The following is a 25,114-nucleotide window of genomic DNA, read 5'->3' on the forward strand; positions in this document are numbered from 1 at the left end:
TTTGTTGACTGAGTGTTTCTTAGGGAGGTTTCATCCTTTCAGTGAGTTTACTGAACTTCTTGTATTAGGCTGATTGATGCTCTTGATCTACTTTTAAAACTCTATTATTTTAAAAGTATACAAACTTACTGTTTTAAGTAACTCAAATGATATAGAATATAAAATAAAGGTGTCTTTTTTCTTTTCCTTTGTCCCTCCCCTATTGCATCCCCATTACCAGGTGGTTAACTGTTGCTAACAGTTTGGTGTGTCTTTGTAGCTGTTTCCTATATACAGGCATATAATTATATATATATATATATATACATACATACACATACATACACACACACACACACTCAGTATGCACACTTTACTTAAAAATACACAAATACAATGTGTTTAAGGTCCTGACAGAAAGGAGTACCAAACAGGGTTACTGAGGAGAGTTAATGAAGGGGTATAGGAAGATGTGGGCTGAATTACAGTCAACAAGTTGTAAAGCTCCTAGGGGCTAGCACCATTTGGACGCTATTACCTCCGTAGGCTGACAGAATTGACCCTTAGGCATAGGAATATGGCCACCACTCAACTACAGGCCACAGGGAGGAAGTCTAGAGAGAGGGCGATGGAATGAGCGTGCTGACTTCTGCCTTCTAATCTGTCAAATTGCTCTTCCTCTTGAATTCTTATCAGCGTGAAAGGCTCCACCATGCACTTGGCTGATCAAGTAAACTTTGACTTCGTTCTGTATTTCTGTCTCCTCACTCTCCGTATCTAATCAGCAATTTCTGCTTCTGCAATGGCTCTACTATCCTTTTCTCCCTCAGTCCTCATTGCCTCTCTTCTAGTTCAAGCACTGATAATCTTTTGGCTGAACTATTAAACTAGTCTCCTCAATGGTCTCTCTACTTCTAACATCCTCAAATAGAAATTACTGTTTCTGAGAACCATCAGCAGTTCTTTGTGCCCACTTTATTGTCTATGTCAGTTTCTTGTAGGCATGTCTTATGACTTATTTTTCCCTGGACTGCAAGCTCCTGAAGAGTAAGGACCATGTCTCATTCATCTTTGTAGTCTTCAAAGCACCTTCCACAGTGACTTTACATGTAGCATTATTCTGTATTTTTTTTTTTTTAAGATTTTATTTATTTATTTGACAGAGAGAGAGACCGCGAGAGAGGGAACACAAGCAGGGGGAGTGGGAGAGGGAGAAGCAGGCTTCCCGCCGAGCAGGGAGCCCGATGCGGGGCTTGATCCCAGGACCCTGAGATCATGACCTGAGCCGAAGGCAGTCGCTCAACCCACTGAGCCACCCAGGCGCCCCAATTATTCAGTATTTTGAATACATGGCTCAGTGAGTACTATTCACTAGGAGGTGTACAATCCGAACGGATCTGTTCATAAAGCAGTTCAAAACACCATCTAAGAGATTAACATGAAAACAATAGTATTAAGAGGTCAAACAAGCATTTATGCAATTAATGGATCAAAAAGATAGAAATACTTAACATTTTTTCCCTTGCTTTATTTCATCGGCATGAGTATGTTATTATCTGAAGATGTTTTACTTCGGTAAAATGAAGAAAGCAAAAGGATTAGGGTAGGTTCGTGTTTTGCTTTCCTCTGTTGTTACAAGAGTGTATATACAATAAAGATTTGGGGCAGAATTGCCTAAGCAACTTAAGAGATTTATTATGGGTTTGAAGGAATAGAGACCTAGGTTTTAATCCTTTTTATAATTTTTAATCCTTTTTATAATTTACCAGCTGTGTTACCTTGGGCAGGTTAGTTGACCTGAGCTTATTCTCTCTTCTGTAAAATGGGAATGCCAACAAGGTGGTTGTAATAAATACATAAAATACTTGCACAGTACATAATGAATGCCTGACAAAAAGAAAATCTTATTTTAATCATTTTACCATACCCTCATTCTTTTATCATGAACCTTTCTCTTAAACCCTATTGCCACCTGTATTCTGGATTATAGACTATATTATTATATATAATTATATATATTATTTTGTTTTTATATATTTTATATTATTTGATTATATATTGTTTTTACAGTTTAAATAATTTGCTCAAAACATTTCTATTCATATACATTCAAACCTGTGCCTCTTGCTAATGGACTTACCAAAAATAATTAGCTGAATTCAGTTTTAGAAATAGAAGGAAATGATTTTGGAACATAAACTATTAAAGATAAACTTTCTATACCAGGAAGTTCCGAGAACTGAGGTTTTGGCACTGTGTTAACTTACTATAGGTTTTTTTTTTTAATCTATCCATTTTAGAGAGAGAGCACACACGTGAGCAAGGGGAGGGGGAAGGAGGGAGAGAGAGAATCTCAAGCAGGCTTCACACCCAGCGGAGCCCGATGCAGGGACTGAGACCATGACCTGAGCCAAAACCAAAAGTCGGACGCCCAACCAACTGAGCTACCCAGGCACCCCTACCATAGCTTTTGATGTGGTACATGCTTTATCACATTCCTTCATTTGCTCTTTTTCCCTCTCTCTGATTTTAACTGCTTCCTCTCGCTTATAGTAGCATTTAAACATGCTCAAGGATCTTCCATCTAAAAACACTCAATCATGGGGCGCCTCGGTCCCTCACACTCAGAGCGGAGTCTGCTTGAGTTTCTCTCTCCTTCACCCCCTGCCCCTCCCCATCATGTTCTCTCTCTATGGAATAAATCTTTTTTTTTTTTTTTTTAAGATTTTATTTGAGAGAGTAGGAGAGACTGAATGGGAGGGGCAGAGGGAGATGGAGAAGCAGGCTCCCCGCTGAGCATAGAGCCCGATGTGGGGCTCAGTCCCGGGACTCCAGGATCATAACCCAAGCTGAAGGCAGATGCTTAATCGACTGAGCCACCCAGGTGCCCCTCTGGAATAAATCTTTTAAATAAAAAAATAGGGGCGTCTGGGTGGCTCAGTCGGTTAAGCGTCTGACTCTTGGTTTCAGCTCAGGTCACAATCTCATGAATCATGAGATGGAGTCCCACACTGGGCTCTGTGCTCAGCAGGGAGTCTGCTTAAGGATTCTGTCCTTCTGCCCCCCCCCCAAATAAATAAATCTTAAAAATAAATAAATAAAAACACTCAACCTCTTACACAAATGCCTTTACAGCTTCTACCTCTTCACAAATTGAGTTATTTATTTATTTATTTATTTTTTTTTTTTTTTTAAAGATTTTATTTATTTATTTGAGAGAGAGAGAATGAGAGAGAGCGAGTACATGAGAGGGGGGAGGGTCAGAGAGAGAAGCAGACTCCCTGCTGAGCAGGGAGCCCGATGCGGGACTCGATCCAGGGACTCCAGGATCATGACCTGAGCCGAAGGCAGTCACTTAACCAACTGAGCCACCCAGGCGCCCACAAATTGAGTTATTTAATGAATTGATGAATTATACTCATTTTCTACATTTTTAAATTTTTAAAGTTTTTTTACTTAGGTAATCTCTTCACTCAACATGGGGCTCAAACTCACAACCCCGAGATCAAGAGTCACATGCTTCTCTGACTGAGCCAGCCAGGTGCCCCTCATTTTCTACATTTTATTTTATTTTTTTTTTTAAAGATTTTATTTATTTATTAGACAGAGACAGCGAGAGAGGGAACACAAGCAGGGGGAGTGGGAGAGGGAGAAGCAGGCTTCCCGCTGAGCAGGGAGCCCGATGCGAGGCTTGATCCCAGGACCCTGAGATCATGACCTGAGCCGAAGGCAGTCGCTTAACCAACTGAGCCACCCAGGCACCCCCATTTTCTACATTTTAAAACATGAAATAGGCTGTAGTGAGGTATAATTTATGTATAATAAATATACCCATTTTAAGTGTGCAGGTCAACGAATAACGACAAGTGCATACATCTGTGTAGTAATAACCCCATTAAAGCCATAGATCATTGCCATCAGTCCCAAAAGTTGCCCAGTGCCCCCTGCAGTCAATCCCCTTCCCCACCCGTGGCCCTAGGCAACCACTGACCTGCTTGCTGTCACCATAAATTAGTTGGGCCTGCTCAGGGATTTCATTCAAATGGAGTCCTATAGTATGCATTCTTGAGTAAGCTGCTTTTGCTCAACGTACTGATTTTGAGATTAATAATCCATGTTGTTGCAGCATTTTCTGCATTTTTCACTGCCCAATCATCCTCAATCCACTGTAGTCTGGTTTCTGCCCCTCCACTCTACCAGAACTGCTTTGCAAGGTTACAAATGAGGTCACTAAACTCAGTGGATCATTCCTTACCTTGCTTGATCTCCAGGGAGCACTTTTTGTTTTGTTTTGTTTTTTAGTAAACTCTACCCCCAATGTGGGTCTTGAACTCATGATCCCGACGAGCTCAAGCGTCCAATGCTCTACTTACTGAGCCAGTCAGGTGCCCTCTAGGAAGCATTTGACACGACTGACCATTCTTTTCTCTTGGCTTTGATGACATCACATTCTTGTTTTCTTCTCTTGCTCTAGCCATTTGTCTTCAGTTTACTCTCCTGCATGTCCCTAATATGTTGACATTCTTCAGGTTCAAATCTAGATCGTTACCTCACACTTGATAGTCTTTCCCTGGGTGAGATCATCTCTACTTCCCAGGCTTCAATTATCATCAAGAGGCTAACTCCAGTCCAAGCCCTCCTGTAGCCCTCTATGTCCAGCTGCTTCAAAGACAACACCGCTTAGATGATTCAAAGGCATCTCAAATTCAAAGCATCCAAAATGGAACCTCATCATCTTCCCCTGTAAATCTCCTCTGTTACTGACACTTGTACTCAGTAGCTCAAACTAGAAAACAGTCATTCTTGACTGCTTCCTCCTTCATACCCTCAGTTAAATAATCACTGAATTAATTAGATTCTACCTCCTAAGAATCCCCTGAATCTAATACTCTAGTCCAGACCTCTTATCTCTTGCATCTCTTCCCTGAACCACTTGCTTGTCCCTTGTAAATGTAGCACATAAAGGCACATATTTGGCTTCAGGGTACTTGCTAGTTGTGTAGTTAATAGCTTTGTATTGAAACTGAGCTACACTTTTGGTAGGTTTGTAGGGTTAGGGATGCAAAACACAAAGTCTAGGGCCCACCAAGGTAGGCACTCTAAGAAATCCACATCCACTTGAATCTAGAACCCTGAAGTTCACCCTCAAGGAAGAGCTGTAAGTAAAAAGTCCTTGCCAAGTTTTCAGCTCAGATTTTTGTCATTTTGGTGGTCAAGAGGAATTGAGGCCTTGAACCTGTATTACGGTGGTCCTTGACTCGTAAGGTCTTCAGTTACCTATCAGAGAAAAATAAAGATCTCTGAAGGAAGATAGCATTATATCCTACTTAGACATATATTATTCCTGTATGTCTCTTTTCAAATACATGGTTCAACATATAAAGATAACCAAACACACAAGAAAACAAGACTCGCTAAGTGAAAACCAGCAGAAACAACAACAGAAACAAACTACAAAAAACTTCAGATAATTGGATTTAGCAAACTCGGATTACAAAACAATTATGTTCACTAGGGTCAAAGAATAGACAGCCTTGGAAATTTTATCAGGGAACCAAAAACTATTAAAAAAATGACACAGTAGACATGAAAAAGAACCCAATAAAAATTCTACAACTGAAAAAATAAATAATTCAATTGATGGATTTAACAGCAGACTAAATACAGCTGAAAGGAGACAAATGAACTATAAAATTTGTCAAAAAAATATCAAGAAGGCAGCTTGGCAAGACAAGGTAAAAAATGCAGAGAGTAAAGAGATATACAGGATACAGTGAAAACTGTCTAAATAAACATTTATTTGGAGTTTCAGAAGTGGATGAATGAGAAACAATATTTAAGAATAGCTAAACATGGGGCGTCTGGGTGGCTCAGTCGGTTGACTGGCCGACACTTAATTTCAGCTCAGATCATGATCTTGGGGTCCTGGGATCAAGCCCCACATCAGGCTCTTGACTCAGTGGGGAGTCTGCTTGGGATTCTCCTCTCCCTCTGCTCCCCTCCCCACCATGTGCATACATGCTCTCTCTCTCTCAAAATAAATAAATAAATCTTTAAAAGCTGAATGAATCCTAAAAGCAGAAAAAAATAAATCCACACCCAGATACATCATAGTAAAATTGCAGGAAACCCAGAGCAAAAAGAACAAAATTTTAAAATCTTTTTTTTTTTTTTAACGATTTTTTATTTATTTGACAGAGAAAGACACAGCGAGAGAGGGAACACAAGCGGGGGAGAGGGAGAAGCAGGTTCCCCGCAGAGCAGGGAGCCCGACGTGGGGCTTGATCCCAGGACCCTGGGATCATGACCTGAGCCGAAGGCAGACGCTTAACGACTGAGCCACCCAGGTGCCCCAAGAACAAAATTTTAAAGCAGCCAACTATCTGCAAAGGAGTGACAGACTTGGCAGGAGCAATGGAAGGTAAAAGGCAGCAGAAAGATGGAATGAATATGCTGAAAGAAAGTAACTTCAAACCTAGAATTCTATGCCCCAAAAAAATACCCACCTAGAATAAAGAAAGGCAAAAGAAAGACTGTCTCAGATCAACAGGAATGGGACAGTTGCCCACTAACAGGCCAACACAAAAGCAAACTCTGAAGCAGATTAGGCAAACTTCTGTAAAAAGCCAGATAGTAAATATTTCAGTCTTGCTGGCCATACAGTATCCGTCACAACCACTCAACAATGCTGTGGTAGTGCAAAAGCAACCAGAGACAATAGTAAATGAATGAGCCTGGCGGTATTCCAACAAAACTATTCAGAAAAACGGGCAGTGGGCTGGATTTGGCCTGTGGACTGTAGATTGCTGACTCCTGTCCTAAAGTTTAAACTTCAGACAAAAGGGAAATGATCCCAGATGGAAAGGCAGAGATTCCAGAAGGAATGAAGAGAAAAAAAAAAGTGGCAAATAAATGAACAGTATATGAAGTTTGATTTTAAAAAAACATAGAACTAAAACATGATAACAACGGTATATAACTTCAGGAGAGGTTAAATGGAGTTAGTTTTCTAGGTTCTTTGTATTATCTGGGGGAAGTGAAAAGGTATTAAGAATGCCTGTTATAACTTTTAGGGTAACTACTATAAGAATAAAAATAAAACTTCCAAACTACTAGAAGGGGAAAACATGGAATGATTAGAAAGCAGGCAGGAAAGGAGAGAAAATTGAATAGATGAGACAAATAGACAAAATAAGAACTTTAAGCCCAAACATATGAGTAATTACATGAATATAAATGAATAAATGCTTCAATTAAAGGACAGTAAATATCAGATTATTAAATAAAAAAAGCTATATGCTGTTTTTAAGAGACCCATTTAATGTAAGCAACCAGAAAAGTAGGAAGGAAAAAACTAAATTCTCTTCATTAACACATTAATTACTCAACATGTTAGTCTACTTCCCTCCTAAGGATATTGTTCTTCAGAAGATCATACTGTATATATGTATATATAATATGCCTCCCTCTAGGACAGAATAATTTGTACACTTTTCTCTTATTGTAAATTGTTTTCAAGATTTTATTTATTTATTTGAGAGAGAGAAAGAGACAATGCGAGTAGAGGAGAGGGGCAGAGGGAGAGGGAGAGGGTGAAGCAGCCCCCACTGAACAGGGAGCCTCACGTAGGGCTCGATCCCAGGACCCTGGGATCATGAACTGTGCCCAAGGTAGACGCTTAACTGACTGAGCCACTCAGGTAAATTGTTTTCAATGATATTCATAGTATTGGAGTTGTTGGAATTTTGAGTTCTTTGAATAATTGGAGGGAACCTATTTTGTCAGCTACAAAAGACAATGTAATTTAAAAAATTTTATTGGCTCAATATGCATTTTGGTTTTAGTTTTTTTTTTTTTTCCAGTAATCTCTACACCTAATGTGGGGCTTGAACTCACAACCCCTAGATCAAGAATCACATACTCTACTGACTGAGCTTCCCAGGTGCCCCTTGGCCCAATGTGCATTTAAAGGGATCTCAGGACTATTATTATTATGTTTTTTACTAATCTTGCTAATAGATTTTAAGTTCCAGGGTGATGCACATAAATTTTTAATGAAAACCTTTTACCATTACTTCTTTTCCAAGTATGTAGGAAGTACCTATATCTCATTTTAAGGAATTAATATTTTACAAAAAAAGTCAAAATATCAAGCTCGGCATTTTCTGTTAGCTTATTTAGTCCTCACAACTATGCTATAAGGTATGTGTGTTTAGACCCATAAACATGAGATTAAGACATAAATTACTGAAGGTCCCAGTTAGCAATCAGTCGACTAAGATTTTGAACCCAAGGTGATGGCAAGCTATGAACACACAGGCTTTCTTTCCCACTGTCAATGCTGCTGATACACTGAAAAGGCCTTATTCTTCAAACTCATCTTTTAAACAGGAAAAAAGAAACTTTCTACAAGATCACCTTTCCTTTCTGAGAATACTACTTAATTTTTATAGTTCCAAATTTAGACTAACAGCTTTCCGTTAAAAATAATGATAATCAATCCGAATCGGTTAGGTCATCGTTTCTTAGTGTATTAATTTCGGGTGGTATTTCCTGAACTTGATTTATCCTAATTCGTGGGGGGGGGGAGGGGTTAGCCTCTATGCATAGATAAAGGGAAATGACCCAAATGTCAGATCTCCAGGGCTCCTTTTGTAGAAGGTCAAGGCAGCAGTGGGGAAAGGTTGAGCGTACAGTGTTCTGGGTGGGCCTCTGAAAACGAGTTAATCGGCCAGTGAATAATCCAATACGCCTGTATTAGCTACTAAGACTGCTAACCTCAGTCGAACCGAGGGGTAAGGTCTCCACTTACTTTCAACTCGGGGTAACCCTCTGGCACATTTGCTAATTTGGGTCTGGTTCGCCAGCACAGCGTACCGCCCAGCCCTAGCCCACTCGCAGCTGGTAGCGTGAGGTTTGGCGCCTCGGGCAGATCCGGCTCGAGGGTCGTTTAATAACCCGAGTCTCGCGAGATCTGGGGCAAAGGGGGCGGGAGAAGCTCGCGTGCACGCGCCCGAGAGCCGTTAGGGTGGAACCTCTCCCGGGCGGGGCGGGTGGAGCAAATACAGTTGGACGCCAGTTGGTGGAGCCCCCGCGGGAAACAACTAAGCGCGAGGAGCGTGCGCGCTCACGTCGCGGCGACGGTGGCGGCGAGCGGCGTCAGAGCTAGAAGGGGGGGCTGACGGCTTCTGGCGGGTGGCGGTGTTGGAGGCGAGAGCTTGCTTAGCCCGTAACGCTTCTGTCCCAAGACCCGACGGAGAGCGAGGGAACGAGGGTTGCTTTCGAGGGCTGCTGCCTTCTACTTACGCATCGTCGTGAGGAGCGCAGCCCGGACTCTCCTACAAGCCCTCCGGCTCCCTTTCCACACGCCTTGAGGCGGCGGCGGCGGCCACTGAGACAGCGTCTCACCTTCCCCCACCCCTTCCCCTGTCCCCCCCGCCCGAAAGGGCCCGGTCTGCGCCCCACCCCCGCCCGCTCGCTACGCCGCCGCCATGTCGGCGCAGGCCCAGATGCGCGCAATGCTGGACCAGTTGATGGGCACCTCCCGGGACGGTAAGTGTCTGCCAGTGCCCTGGGGGTGGGGGAGGGGAAGGGGAAAGCGAGGGGAAGGGGCTCCGCGGGCGTACCTGGGCTTGCGTGTGTGGCTGAGTAAGGGGCTCCCAGATTGGTAACACGAGGTCCCGGCTCCCGTCCCATCCAATCAGGGCTGGGCAGGCGGGCTTGGGGGGCGGTGACCGAGCGGATTGGCGGGAACTGCTGCCAATGGGGTCAGGCGGGGCCTGGAGGTAGAAAGGAGAGTTTGAGATTCAATGTTGACTTGTCTGGGACGGGAGAGCCCACGTCTCTCTTGGCGTAGTCGGTCATCCCGTTTTGTGGCTGATGAGGTACCGGTGGACCGCTAAAGCCTCCGTCCCCTGAACTAATTCCTTACCCAGAGCTTTGGGATCATCCCTCGCCGCCGCCCTCCAGAGCATCCAGAGAGAACTGCCCCACCCCCGCCCCCCGCCCCTTACCTGGGTCTGGAGAAAATCTTCACTATGAACCCAGTCCCAGAAGTGCACACTCGATCCCACAGAAACAATCCTTCTTATGGAGAAATCTGACCCAAACCATGGTTTCTTGAAGTGGGTGTGTTTGGCCCCATTTTGTGAAAAGAAAAATGTTATGGCCTGTTTTTTCCGAGAGACCTCCATTTTGTTAGAGAATTTAATAGAAGCTTTGTTCAGTAAATATTGACAAGTCTTGCATGTGCCCCAAATAGAACCATTTTGAAAATGTGGTGCCCAGTGAAGTAGAATTGAGAGAAACAACGATCCTTTTAGGCGCTGAGGATAGTTTGTGTAGAAAATTACTAATTGCGGATCTTTTTTGTCGTAAAGAGAATTCCTAAATGCAAAGATGAAATGCTGTTGCTTTTTTGGTGATGATGATAATGTATTATCAAATTGAGCTCAAATCCATGCTAATATGGAGGAAAGGTCTAGTTCAGTACTTTCTCTCTTAAAAGCAAAAACACTTGCTTATTTTTATATGTTGCTTGTTTAGGCAGATCGTTTCTTAGCCATTAAAGAAATGCTTTTTTCTTGAAAAGTTACTTAAATTGCTTGACGTAAGAGAAAAGGCACACTTATATTTTTAACAGTTGCTCTTGTAATTTTCTTGAATACTTTGCAGCAAAATATGTGAGTAGGTTAAAAAATGTATATTGAATTCAGATATTTTTCTCAGTGCATACAGAGAATGGCTTTTCAGGGCTCACAGTTTAGTTTTAATAAAAACCCATATTGGGAACTTGTCTTCCTAGGACACATAGACAAATAGGTGGAGGTGGCAAACCTACTTGTGCTTGTGTAGAGAGGAGGGGAAGATTGGGAAGGAAATGAATTTTGTGTAGTAAACCCTTGCAAGTTAACATTAATTAAAAATACCCCTGCAGAAACTTCTACCTGTTCATTTTTCACTGTTAGATAAGAATGGTTATTTTATAACTGCAGCATGTCTTAACATTGCTCCTTTTCCATAATGAAGACGGTATTGGGAAGGGACCTAATTCAGGATTTTAGCTGACAGAATAACTAATTTTTGTAGTAAAAGTATGGAATCATTTAAGATTTTACATGAACTTTTTAATCCTAGATGGATACCATTTTTGGTACCTTCTACATGGATTGAATTTTCTAATTTTACTGGGAGGGTAGTTGGATCAAAGTAACTGCTATCACCTGATATCACCTGATAAATTTCCAAACGAGGTAGCCAATCTAGTATTGTAAAGCTACATTAAAAATATATATATATATACAAATATATATTCCTGTGTGTGTAGTCAGCAGAAACATGGATTTCTTAAAATCCATTCTGCTTTGTATACAAATAAATTTACATTTTTTATGTGTATGTTACCGGATTTTTTTTGCCTCCAGACTAAGAGGATTTACCAATGAACTCATGTTAACGAGTCCACGATATTATTTAGCTGAAATGACTGGATTTTCACTGCTGTGTTGGGCCAGAAGTAAGAAACATACTACTTTCAAGGAAAAGAAAAGATACCCATATTAGTTCTTTTATGTATACAAGATAAGAATCAGAACATTCTTTTCCTTACCAGATAATGAGTTTACATATTTCATCTTATGATTCAGGACCTTTAAATAATTAGGATTGTTCTTTTTTAGCATACAGTCAACTTCAAGTTATCCAGGGGTAGGGGAATATGGATACGTTCCTGAATAACACCATATACTTTAAAACCATATAATGGAAAGCTTTGTATTGGACAAAGGAACAGCTTACAGGGAATGCTGTTGGGTGTCTTTGGCACTAAGAGGTGGAAATGGGGATCCAAGAGGTGGGAGAGAGATGGAAAAGGTAGGTAGGGGAGGGTGTGTTTAAGGCAGCTCTGCGCCCCCCCCCCACTTTTTTTTTTTTTTTTAATCATCCGAGACTGACTATAAAACAACTATTGTCCTCTGGGATAGTGGGATTCAAGGTTGCCATAACCCCTCCTCAACCCTTAGTGTCCTGTCTCTGAGGGAATCTGAAGTGGCACCAGAAGCCTAGGGCACTGGGAAAACTTTGTTTCCCTTTCACCTCCCCCTCTCCTCCACCAGTAAAAATATTTATTCCTTCTTCCTCTGTCCCAACTCAGTTTTTAATTAGTTCCTTTTTAAACTCCTTGGAGATGTAAGTCTGTACCTTATTTTGAGTTACTTAATTCAGTTAATCATATAGATTACCTAAGCTTTATTGAAATTCTCAGAAATGGGAATTTTAGTGTCAAGGAAGTGGAGAGGTAATTTTGGATCACTGGGCACTTCCAGAAAGGACAGTCTTGGGTGAGTGGTGGAAGTGGGGGGCTTTGGACAACCAGAGGGCAGCATGATGGTGCTGGGAGGCTGGGCAGGGGGATGACCAGGAGGTGGGAGAGGAATGCATAAGGGTGGTGGGAGGGCCAAAGACAAACTTTGCCTTCTTTGCAATTTTGCCTAGGGCCCTGGTGGTGGCAACCGCCTGTGTGCCACTGAAAATCGTGCCGATGCCTGGCATACTGCATAAATGGAAGCAGGGTACCGCGTGAGTTGAAACATTGGTCACACTATATAAAGTTTGTATATGTGAATCAGTGTAACTCATACCCATGTAACTGGGGGTCTGACTGTATTTGGATTTTTCTGATAAGGCATCATGGGCTAAGGAAAAGAGCTCTGGGCTGAGACTCAGGAGACCTGGTTTCTAGCCCCAGCTGTACCTCTAATTGTAACCTTGGGTAAGTCACTTAACCTTTTTTGCCTCAAGTTAAATCAATAATCTGTTAAGTGGGAAACCAAATAATTTCCTATGTTACACTCAAAAACTGTTCAAAAATAAGTATATTTTAAGTTTTTTTTAGGAGAGAGAAACCATAAGTAGATATAAATTAGTATGTTATTTTATCTGAAGTTTGAGGTAAATTAAACTTTATAAATACCTTTCTCTTGTAGTTGTTAGCATTAATAGAAGAAGAGGGATAAATTTTTCCCGAACATAGTCCATTTGAAAGGGAGGAGCAAAAAAAAAAAATGAAAGGGAGGAGCAGTAAAGTAAAATTGAGGCAGCAATTTGAGAATTGTCTATGTGACAGTTGGAGGAACTCAGTGTCCTTGCACAGACTGTAGTTATTTTTTCTGAGTTGGGTTAATTGCAGAGATGTCCCTTAGCTAAAGCTCTTTTGCCAGCAAATAGAATTTGGTTATAAGCCTCTGGTCCTGACCCCTAAAAGGCCTGGCAAGGTGCAAGGGATAGGAATTAAAATGGAGGGTATGAATTTAGATTATATCCTAAGTTTAGAAACCAGGGAATTTACAGAAGTAGTTTTAAGGACTCCATATTTTTTAATTACTTATAACCTTTAAATGGCAGACATCATCTCTGAAAGGTTAAAACAGGCCAGGAATGGCAGTCACCTCCAACACACTCCCTCCCCCCACTTCGTGCCCCAAATGACCAGTGGACTAATAGAATGTAGAACATAGAATAGAATTTTATTGCATCATTAGTTGCCCATTATGATTAGGGAATGTCTAGGGCAAGTTAAAGCTTTCAGATAATTGTGCCTCTTTTTGAGGGTAATCTTTCTAAACATACAATGATGTACTTCCTTAGATAATAGAGTACATTTAGTCCTAATTTACTATTTTTGATGATCAGTTACATTGTGGGGTAGTTTTATAGAATGTAAAATTAAAAAGGGTACTACTCATCCTAGGAGGTAACCAGGAAAATAGAGTTCAGAAAATCATTTACTTGTTCCTGATATAAGGTTAGTGATACATAACTGTTGAACCTGTAGGATAGTGTGACATTGCTGCCTTTCTGCAAAATAAACCATTGAATCAAAGATAGAAGTAGTGTTTTCTTCAGTGGATTTTCTTCATAAAGTCATCTTTAATCTGTGTTCCTTGACTTGTCATCAACATTGAGAGCATTTTTTTTTTAATTTTTCTCATTAGCATAATGAGCCATATTTATTTCTTGGTCAGTTGTAAGCCATTCTATTCCACTTGGATTGTTCATTTTAAGTGAAGGAGGCATAGCCTTTAATGTACAAGCACACATTTTTAAAAATGATAATGGGTATATCTTACCCCAGAGCTTGTAAATTCTTTTAACATAAGAAATTTTGGTGAAAATAAGGTTAAACGGTAGTTAAACATCAGGCTAAATAAGAGTTGTAGTGAATATTTGACTTCATCAGAGGTTCAGGCATATCAAAACACTGAAAGCTCTGTTAACTTCCATATGGTGAAGCTGTTTTAAACAAACTTTAACTCATTTTGCATTTTGAACTCTGAATATTTCAGTCAGCAAAACAGCCCAGAAAACAGTAATAGTATCATTTCATATAATCTTGTTTTGTCCTTGGATTCTCTACAGTTGTTTAGCTTTCCTCAGGGAAGCCTATGCTTGTGAGATATTCTTTTACTTTGGGTAAAGAAATAAATTGAAACCAAAGAAAAATCATTTTGTCTATCACTGCATAAGCTCTGTAAGCAGCAAATAAGTGCTTTGATTTGGATAAGATGTCACATAAGGAAAAATGGTGATGAGCTGCATGTTCAAGCTAGGTAGCAGGAAAGGTGTCCTGGGTCATGGTCTTTTAATGAGTCAGATATTGGTGTTCAGTATCAGGTGGTTCGTACAGACATTAAAGCTTGAAGTTTAGGCAAGTGGTGGGATTCAGGCAAGTGGTGGGTTGCAAAGATAGGTAGATGGCTTAAAACTGAAGGTCACTTAAGTGTGGGCAAAACTAGATAAATGAGGCATATTCTCAAGGATGGAATTCTAGAAAGGTACATGAAATGGGTTGAATCCTAAAAGCCCAGGGCTATTAGTATAATCTATGAGGAAATATAAATGATTGTTCTAACCAGCTGAGTCTACTAAGAAGTTGTAGACGAAGAAGATGAAGAAAGTTGGAACATTTTGCTGGAGAAAGAATGAGGGAGCGAGAGAGAGGGTATATTTCTAACAGGAATCTTGTGAATTCAACACCTGCAGAAAAGTCATTCTGCTCCTTTTTGGTTTAAGTTCTCATGCACTTATAGCCGCTAGGGTAGAAATTGAAAGGCAAGGCCAAAATACATCAGTTAATCAATTTTTATAAGGTGATTGAGGTTATAGAGAAGCGTAGTTTTGTAAAAACTGAATAAATGTCATACTTTGCTGTTTAACATGGGCTAGAGAAAGGAGTCTTTTAAAATTTTTTTTCTAACAAAAAAAGCTCACTAGATATTGATCCATATGTTCTAATTTAGTTGTGAACCATGTGCAGTGATGTTTCACCTGTGTGATTCAACATGAAAAGAATTTAACCAGCTGCCCTTGCTGAGTCTTTTGTCATGTCTCCTGAATGCATGGTAAATTGTTTTGTTTTTATCTTCTTGAGACTTCAGTTTTCTCTTTCAGAGTTAGAACTTTCCAAAGTTTTACTTTTCAATAAAATAAGTTGGATATTTATTGGATAGTATCTATAGTATACTTAGCTGTTCACTGCCTCTTCATTTTGTCCTACTATTAGATTACACAGTATACCCTTTTTTAGTTATTTGAAGGTATATTTTAGATCAGGATTGGCATTATGGCTCCCCTGCATTTTGTAAATAAAGTTTTATATGAATACAACCATGCCCATTTGTGTACCTACTGTTCATTGCTGCTTTGCTTTAAAACAGCAGAGTTGAGTAGTTGCAAGAGACATATATGGCTGGCGAGTTTGAAATATTTGCTGTTTGGCCCTTTAGGGAAAAGCTTGTTGACCAGTGTTTTGATGAGTGATTCTCAAAGTGTGGTCCCCAGACTTTAGCAATACCTGGGAACTTGTTAGAAATGCAAATTCTTGGGCTGACTCCAGAAATTCTGGGGATTGGAACCAATAATCTGTGATTTAAGAAGCCTTCTACATGACTCTGATGCACATTAAAAGTTTGAGAAACTCTGTTCTAGGTAAATGTTTCCCAAATGTTAGTCACACATACCACCTTGACTGTTTTTTACTGTTTTCTGTTTAATATTTTCTTCATGTCAACTCACTTTCTAAAAATTAAAGTTAATTTTAAAATGAAAATTTATGTCACCAGAAAAATACAGTGAGAACAGCATGGTATTTTAAGAGAGAACTTAAGATTCAAAAAAAAAAAAAAAAAAGATAGCTTAGACTCTGTTGTCACACGTGCTAAACATTAGAACTTGTTAGATGTTAAGCACCAGATGGACTTCATCATGTACTTTTAAAGTTAATCATGATAATCACTAAAAGATTCAGTGGTGTTTAAAATGTTGGTGAAATCCTGTTGGTGAAATTGGATAACACCTAAAATCATCTTTTGTATAAATCTCATACTTCGGAAAATACTGTTCTGGTTATTCATGTGAAAGAAAAAGCTGTTTGAACTGTACATACCCAAGCCCTGAAGTAGAAATGAATGACCAGAAGAGATACATACCTATGAGATAGAGCCATCTAGGAGTCCCTAGAGAGGTTCATCTAGCCCACAGGGTGAAATTACCTCACTTAGCTTGAATTCTCACCTCTCCAATAGTGTTTTGGCCCATGGTAGCCAGCAGTTCTGTGGGATTTCACCAACCTGTTTGACAATGGGAATGTGGAAAGGTGCCTGGCTCTGGGAAAGGTTACTTACAAAAGATAGACTAGAAACTGGGGGGAAAGTGGCTGTGGTTTTATGTTGTGGATAGGGGAACAGCATGATATGCTTGCTAGGAAAATAGTTGATTCATTTCAGATTCTAGAAACCATGCTTTTGTATTTTGAGAAATTCCCATGTTACTTAACTTCCCTAGACATGTTGTTCTGTGTATTTACTGGCTGATGTGCTTTAGGGTATAGTAATTGTTGATAGGAATCGAATCTTTCCTTTCCTTTCCCGAATATCCCCAGGTTGCTGAGTTGCTTTAGTTACTTTCTTCCTTTCCTTAGAGATTATGGATACATTTGTTTCTATTGTCTTTTGTCTCTGCAATAAAGTAGTGATACAGGACTCTAATCTTAGAGGGACTGAAAGTCTAGTGGGGAATGAAGGTTTACACATGAACAGTTCTGTTTATTTATTTATTTATTTTTAGTTTTTTTTATTTTTTATTAGAGCACAAGCAGGGGGAGCGGCAGGCAGAGGGAGAGGGAGAAGCAGGCTCCCAGCTGAGCAGGGAGCCTGATGTGGGGCTCGATCGATCCCAGGACCCTGGGATCATGACCTGAGCCGAAGGCAGACGCTTAACGACTGAGCCACCCAGGCGCCCCCAGTTATGTTTATTTTTAAGTGATGAATTCTGTGATGCTGATTATAGGGGTCTAATTTAGCAAAAACTGTTAAAAAATACAAAAGACTATCAAATACCTATAGGAGTGAACAAATGTTATTTTGTATATTTTCTTCAAATTAAAAACAAACAAAACAAAACATTACAAATGAAGTCCCTCTGTCCCCTTCACAGTCACAGTCCTTTCTCCAGAGGCAATCCTTGTGAATTTGGTGTGTATTCAACGTGACACAGTATTTCTGCTGTGTCGTTTCAGTAGTTGTAAGGCTCCGTCTCCTTCATGGTAATCTCTGTTTTTCATTTTAACTTCCTTTATCATTGAGTTGTTTGTCACTTTTGTCCTTTGATATTCTCATTTCTTTTCCTTTCTTGTTTCTTTCCTTCACTGTTTTTTGATTTGGGGAGGCTCTGCTTAGCTTTTATAGCTATAGCCAACCGATGAAAATTTGTCTTTTTGGTAAATCAGCCAATCACTTTCTCTCTGGTTCTTTTCAGCTATATCTTCATAGCCAGAGATAGCTTTCATTACTTCTGTTTTTGTGTATAGAAAGTTCTGGATGATAGAAGGCACCAGATAGCCCCAGTACAAGTGTTACTGTATCAGCATAGCAGCTCTGCAAGTAAGTATCAAAATAGAAAATTTAGCAGGCTGCAACTTTTTAATGACTGACTTTCCTTTATGACATATATCATAAAACACATTCTATATAATCTGCTTCTAGGATTTAATTTTTAGGTAACAGTTTTTTCAGGCTTTTCTAATGTATTTCTTAAATCTAGAAGGAGAAACATGTTGATAGATTTCCTAAAGCATAGATTCCACCACCACCCCTGCCAGTGGCCAAGATTCTATGCTTGTGTAATGAGAGAAGATACAGTTGTGGCGAGGGGTGGAATAGAACCCTTGGAATGTAGCTACTTTAGTATTCCTGTTCTCACATTTCCATCACCATTCTGTTAGCTCTTAAATATCCTGTAAGCTTTTTCACCTAATAGCAAGGCTGTTCCCCTGTCTCGTTCCTTATAATTTTGTTACATGGATGTTCATAGACAAGTAGGCTGGTAGATTTAAAAAGTTATTTTAGCATTATTAATCTTTGATCATCAGTAAGAATGAACTTGTTCTAGCAATTTCTACAATGGGCATTGCGGTTTTTAAGTATTTTAAGTTCTTAAGTATTGGGCTTGTCTTGGGGGTTCTGATGGGATAATAGTAGTACCTATTTGTAATTATAAACTCTATGGAATGATTAGGAGGGATAGCCTTTCTGGACCATATAGTACCCTTACTTTTGCATTTTTTCTGGGGGAAAAGAAATTTGCTACTACTTACTTGGTATGACTTTATAAGTTCTGTTAGATAGAAGTGACTATATTTGGAAGGGACAATGCCATAATTGGTTTTTCCCACTGCCACCTTTGTCTGAGTACTCTTTCTTTCCTTATGTAATAAATACATTCCTGAAAAGTTTGACATGTATCATGTCGTGTTAACTGTTTCAAAGCACCTATAGTCATAATATGTTAAGATGTGGTAGTGAGTCCTTTTACAAAACAAATTCTATACTTTGAACTGTATAGTGAATTAAACTAAGTGTATTAACATTTACACGGAGTAATAGATTTCTTTTTAAAAGGATAATTACAAATGAGTTCTTATAGATGAGCTTTAGGCTGAGTTCTAAAGGAACAGCAAAGGTAGGTGGGACAAGTTAGTGGAGTTGATGTGAAAGTTTGCGAAGAATGTAAAAGTAATCACACTGGTTTTTCAGTGCAGCAGTCACTGTGCTGCAGGAATCACCTGCTTTTACCTCTGAAGACAAGGGTTTCCTGGGACAGGGCAAGTTTCTTCCTGCCCTGTACTAGACTAGAGATTGGCCTTTATGTAGTTTTTTTTATATAGTTTCTGTGTTACTATGTGGACTCAGTAGCTGATATATTATAAGAAGTGGTAATAAGAGAGTGAAACATTTCTCTGCATTTGATGATTCCGAGGCACAGGGAAATGAGAAACTTTAAGCTATCAGTTATACACCTCTTTTTCTTGCTCTGCTTTCCTTTCACTGAAGGGATATGGATTTTATTTCAGAGGGAATGTGCCTATCCTGTCCTAAGCCAGTGGTGACACTTGTTCCCTAACAAGTGTACCTGTGGGGAGGGCTTTGGTTGTCACATTGGAGAATATGGGAGGGCTTTCCCTCTTCTGGCCCCATTTATAAGCTAGGGGTTGCTTCCATTTGCTTTGTGTGCTGTTGAGTTTTCTTCTCTGTTTTCCCTAAGCTAAGCTCTAAGCTAATTCTATACAAAAGAAATACTAATTAGTTGTTTTTATAAATTGTTTGCCATTAATGCCTGATAATATGCAGTAAAATAAGGATTCTGCATACCATTATATATGTCAAATATTACAAACTTTAAGGTTCTTTTAATTACAATACTAAACTCAGTTCACTTTTGCTTAGCCTTCACAGTTGTTGATCACATAGCATGGTCATCCACTCACAGCTTAAAAAAATACAGGGAGCATCGGAGAGAATGGGTAAAGTAAAATTTTGATGTTTTTAAAATAGCACCTAAATCTATGAAAATTTATTTGATTTATTGTTTGTATGGGAGGGAGAGGGTGGGTGGCACTGGAGGGGGGAGGGGGTGGGCATTGGGAAAATAGCATGCACCATGTAAATTGTCAGATACCATCTAGGCTGAAGTTTTAAGTGTTACTACTACAGTTTAAGTCTAAGTCAGTTTCAGAAGAGGCAGGACCATAAAATAGCGGTGTTGGGATTTACAGTGGGCTTATTTTCCCCTCCCAACAGATTGAAGGGGATTTTGAGCATAGCAGTGTTTGAGTACAGTCTGGGCAGGAGCTGCCACTTTAGAGTGGCCTGTCTGTGTTCCCCAAGGGAAACTGCCTCAGTACCACGCTAGGCCCTGGTAACTTCCTCAGAAGCTTTGAGAGCAATAATAGGCGTTCCAGTTTTTATTGTACACTTGCAACTCAGGTGTTCCCAAGTACAAATTACAATTCATGAAACTCATGGAGGGGTTGAACCAAAGAGAGAATTAAAGTTTTTACTCTGAAGTTAGTTGCTTGGTAATAAATATTAACAGAAATTTTGATGCTTCCATTCAAATGAAGAACACTTTGCCTACCAAAGTTATAAATCAAGTTGCTAATTCTAAAAACTTAGATTTAGTTATGTACAAAGCCTAATTAATTATTGTAGAGGTTACAGGGCAGAGAAACCTCCATGTTTTTATGGGTAGGACACTGTATTGCTGTTAATTCAGATAACTTGGTTTAATCTCTGTTCGTTATTTTTGAACTTTTTAAACTTTGTTTACACTAAAAATCTGGATTGAAGAAAAAAATGAAAAAATTAAGAAATCAAATTTTACCCGAGAAATACTGTTCTGGCCTCAGCTTTGCTATTCCCCTACATGTAGCCATTTTCCAAAGCCGAATTTGACTTGGAGTATTTACTATTCCCTAAACCTTTCTGCCTTTATAAGCTTTGTCAAAGATAATACTCCAGTTTGAAATGTTCTTCTTCTTTCCTGTGGTCTGAGTCCTATCTTTTCTTTAAATTTTGGCTTCTACTTTTTGTATGAAGCCTTTTCTAACCTCTCCATCCTTGGTGGCCATTCTAGTCTTAGAATTCCCGAAGTACTACTGCTAGAGACATCCATTTGGCATTCGGGTCATGCTACTTTATTACTTGTTATTTCAATTAAGTGTCCTATTTCTCTGTCACCATAATGGACTCCTTGAAGGTAGAGAGCTTGTAATTATATGCCTATTTGTAACCCCATTGACTAGCACAGAGGATATATGTGCACTAATAGGTTTGATTCTATGATTTGGATCCAATGTTAGTGTAAGAGGGTAATTGTTTTTTTTTTAACTCAGGTTATTTTTATATGACTATATGCCCAGAAAACCCAAAGATACAGTATTTGAATTCATGAAGTAATTCTTTTTATTAAAAGATCTGGTTCATAATTGTTTTCTATTAATTGTAGTCTGCCCCCCCCCCTTTTTTTTGAAATGGGCGCTGTTTTACCTTGTTTCTTTTGAAAAACATGGTTTGGGCCAGATACCTTGATAGAAACCAAAATTACCAGTATTTTTATTTTAAAATTCTTTGTTGGTTTAGCTAAATTACACGTTTCATGGCATAAGCCCAAATAAATTTATTAAACACTGCATGGTAATGTAGCCAAATTATTTTAAGATATTAACCTTAAAGTCTCTTAAGTAAAACTTTAAAAATACCAATAAACAGATACTTAGTTGCTAGTCCATCTCGGGATATTTCTGTATCTGAAATTATTAGGGGTTTTATTATTTCATGGTCTTAAAGGTTTTTCTAATGTGTAAGCTAATATTTGATAGCTGTATTTATTGTGTTTGCAGTTATCAAATGTCTATAGAGCAACCATTCTTATGCAGTGAGAAGTTACTTTAAAATGCTTTTTTGCATTTATAGAAATATGCTTTTTGTAAGAGCTCATTGGGGATAATGTTTGCTAAATTCGTATTTGGCATTCTTATATTTTGCCTGACAGCTGTGTCTTCAGGGCACATGTATCTTAATATTAGACTTAATGTTGTGATTTCTGAAGCAAAAACAGTCGCCCTACTTTACAAAATGTTTGATTAGTAAAACTTCTAAGAATCTTGATTTTATTTTAAGGCCTGGTTTATAATATTATTGAGCCATTAGTTTGACATAGCATTGAAACAATACTGTTGTTGCATGCTAAAAAGCTTAGATACTGTAGTAGGGAGAGTCCTAGATATGTAAGGGTTTTTGTGGGTTTTTTTTTGTATTTAAAACTACATCATCTTTAAATTTCTTAGCATAATTTGGGTACAGATTGAAAATAAGACATTTTTTCTTACATGCCAGTAAGCAAAAAACTTGAATATATAGCATTGCCCTTCTGGTGCTAGCTTATCATAGTACCATTCTAACGTGAACTTAGGCCCTTGCCAAAGCCTTAATGAGATAAAGTCTTTAAAAAAGCATTTTTTTTTAAAACCCTAGTTGGCCCAGAGACCATTTCCCAGAGTTCTAGCGCTGGACTTTTTCCTATCTATGGTCAGTCTTATTCTTCTGTAGGGTTACACTTGTTAAGTCAATATTTTGCAAAATAAAACACCCTGATTTTGTTCACTTTTGTTTTCATATACAAGAATCTTTACAGTCAACATGTACTTCTAGATGCTGTATTGAAATTGCTGGCAGAGTCTATTCTATACAAACTGAACAATCTGGCCCCTTGTTTTATTTGTAAAGGTTCAATGTATCTATGCCTGCCTACTTCAATCTGCAAGGGAGTGTCAGAAAGGCCCCGCATTCGCCGAGCCGTGAGTTATCACTAACTTTTCAGATGTGTTAATGAATGTGGAACAAAAGCAGTTGTGTTTAAAAGGAAAAAAGGACCATCAAAATAACCTTTATTATAGTAGCAGGCGTGAACACTAAATGATTTATTCCAAATTGTGGTGTCAAAGTAACCTACTTGAACTAGAGACTAGCCTCTAGAAAACCTATTGTTGAACTGCTCTGAAGCTATCATTTTAGCTATAAATTACTTTTCTTAAATTTTATATACCCTGATTGCAAATGAGAATGTTCTTTAAGTCTTTTTAATGGAGTTAAAACAATTTGAACAAAATCTTACCCCACCTAAAAATGACATATTTAGTTGACTTTGCATTAAGCTCTTCAAAATAAGACTATGTGAAAGGGGTAAAGGTTTAACCTTTTTGTTATTCACATGCGAATAACAGAAATTAATTTAAATAATTGAATCACTTCCTAGATGAGTTTTTGGAGTGCCCCAGGCATCATGTGAAGTACAGAGGTATTTACAATCTCTTTTGGTACCAACAGTTCTCGCTTCAGTAATTCATCAGTAGGTTTTCGTTCATCAATGATGATATCAATTTAAGGCTAGAATAAAACACCTACATTTCTTAGGGCTTATCATTCTACGTAGAAAAAATGTCCTTAAGAGTTTTTTTTTCTTTTTTTTCCCCAAAGAGATTCTAAGCAAAAAAAATTGTAACTAACATCTGTATTTTGTTACTAGAGTTAGTTACCTTTCTTTTTCTTAGACTCTTTAAAGTTTGAGTTGGATAGGCATATTTGATTAGGAGGTTGGATGCTTCTGTTGCTTAGGAGGTGTACTGTGTTATATGAAGACAGAATAAATTTAAATATACCCGGTTTGGCCATATGTAGCACAGATCACCTAAAATTTGAAGGTATGGTACCTTTGGAGGCATTAAAGTTAACGTTTCATTTAGGCAATGTGCCTTTGTCTGACTGGTGTGTAAGTCCTTCTTCCAGGTTTGTACACTCTTAAACACGCTATTCTACCCTCTCTAACTCATCCCAGCAGCAAAAGGGAGACACTTCAGCTGGAACAAAATAGTGGAAGAAATGGCGTCTGGGGTTCAGTGGGGATTCGCAGTGTGTATGCAATGTTTGCAAGATTACTTTTTATGTTTTTCAATTAATGTAAATAATTACAAAATAAATCTATGCTTAGCATCAAGTAGGGAACATTGTATACCAGTAGAAACTCTCCTAGTGGGTCTGCTGCAAGTCACTTAACCTCTTGGGGCCTCAGTTTCATCATCTGCAGTGCGAAGGAGTTGGACTCGATAATCTTTAAAGTCCATTCCTGCTCTATATCCTATGCTTTTCTGAAGTACTCTGTTTAACAGAATGCATTGCTTTCCCACTTTGACTATTTGAATTACATTTGCAGTACACATACTGCAACTGCATGTCTAAAATAGTTTTTCTATAGGATGTTATATAAAAAACTAATCCCTCTTGAGCTGATTTATAAATAAATGTGTGTGTGTGTGTAACCACACAGGAAAAGCTAGAGATGATAGGGCTCTCAGAAAATAAGTATTTTCCAGTTGTCTAACCTTGAATGTTATTAACTTTTCTATATTGCAGGAGATACTACTCGTCAACGAATCAAATTCAGTGATGACAGAGTATGCAAGAGTCACCTTCTCAACTGTTGCCCCCACGATGTCCTCTCTGGAACTGTACGTATTTATTAAATTTATTATTTGATGATTGGTATCCTACAGAAATGAACTACTTGATAAAGACTTAATTCTTTGTCAAATTATTATGCAATGATTTTTTTTCTATTAACATATAATGTATTATTTGTTTCAGGGGTATTATGCAATGATTTTTTTAAAAACAGTGTTAGAGGAGGGATTTGCATCCCTTATATTGTTTATTCAGGTTGATGATTTAAAGCTGCAAAATGGAATTCCTCTGAAAAGTCATTGCTGTCCTTTGCTTTATAATTTTTTCCATTCTTCAGAGAAATTTCTGAAAAAGCATTTATTTGGAATATAAAGGCAGTTATTATACTGTAGTTGCACTTTTAGTTCTGAAATTATAGAAATGATTTTTAAAATAGTTTTCTTTACTGTTGAGCAGAGTAGACTTTTATCCAAAGCATTATGTTTACATTTGTACACATTATACTATGGAAATCATAGTGAGGAAAACCTAATAGTAAATACTTAAATTCACACAACTTAATTTGCTAGTAGTGTTGTCACTTAAAATGCATTTATATTTCTGACTCCTAATGATGTAAAGCTCACTTAATTTAGATTTTATATCTAGTGATATTGGTTGACCTTGGAGTATCATCATTTTAATTTGAAAAGATAAACCACATGATGGTGGACCTATTTAAATGGAACAAAGGATCTGATTTTCTGACTTTGGGGTTTGGTTGAAATGATTACTCACTGCAAGAG

The 25,114-nt window shown here is 38.6% G+C and overlaps 1 protein-coding gene and 1 long non-coding RNA gene across 8 annotated transcripts in view; one reads left to right on the forward strand and one right to left on the reverse strand.

The window, feature by feature from the left end:
* Positions 1-132: 132 nt before the first annotated feature.
* Positions 133-10,170, reverse strand: LOC144379604 (uncharacterized). Its single transcript, XR_013442893.1, has 3 exons — positions 9,606-10,170; positions 3,971-5,256; positions 133-1,404 (listed from the first exon to the last, which is right to left on the reverse strand). It is a non-coding gene; the product is annotated as an uncharacterized LOC144379604 (long non-coding RNA).
* The window catches only part of LUC7L2 (LUC7 like 2, pre-mRNA splicing factor), a 61,328-nt gene continuing 45,305 nt past the window's right edge, over positions 9,092-25,114 (forward strand). Inside the window, exons 1-5 of one of the 7 annotated variants that reach the window (XM_036107602.2) lie at positions 12,487-12,555; positions 15,276-15,377; positions 19,758-19,834; positions 22,599-22,669; positions 24,282-24,376. In XM_036107602.2, coding sequence (XP_035963495.1) covers positions 22,612-22,669; positions 24,282-24,376 — 153 coding nt within the window. In that variant the 5' untranslated portion in view covers positions 12,487-12,555; positions 15,276-15,377; positions 19,758-19,834; positions 22,599-22,611. Of the gene's footprint in view, positions 9,532-12,471; positions 12,556-12,605; positions 12,749-15,275; positions 15,378-19,757; positions 19,835-22,598; positions 22,670-24,281; positions 24,377-25,114 lie in introns of those variants that run through there. The other 6 variants (XR_013442892.1, XM_036106279.2, XM_078059627.1 and 3 more) reach the window with 6 other exon arrangements.

This window comes from Halichoerus grypus, chromosome 12 (genome assembly GCF_964656455.1).
Source record: "Halichoerus grypus chromosome 12, mHalGry1.hap1.1, whole genome shotgun sequence".
Taxonomy (NCBI): Eukaryota; Metazoa; Chordata; class Mammalia; order Carnivora; family Phocidae; genus Halichoerus; species Halichoerus grypus.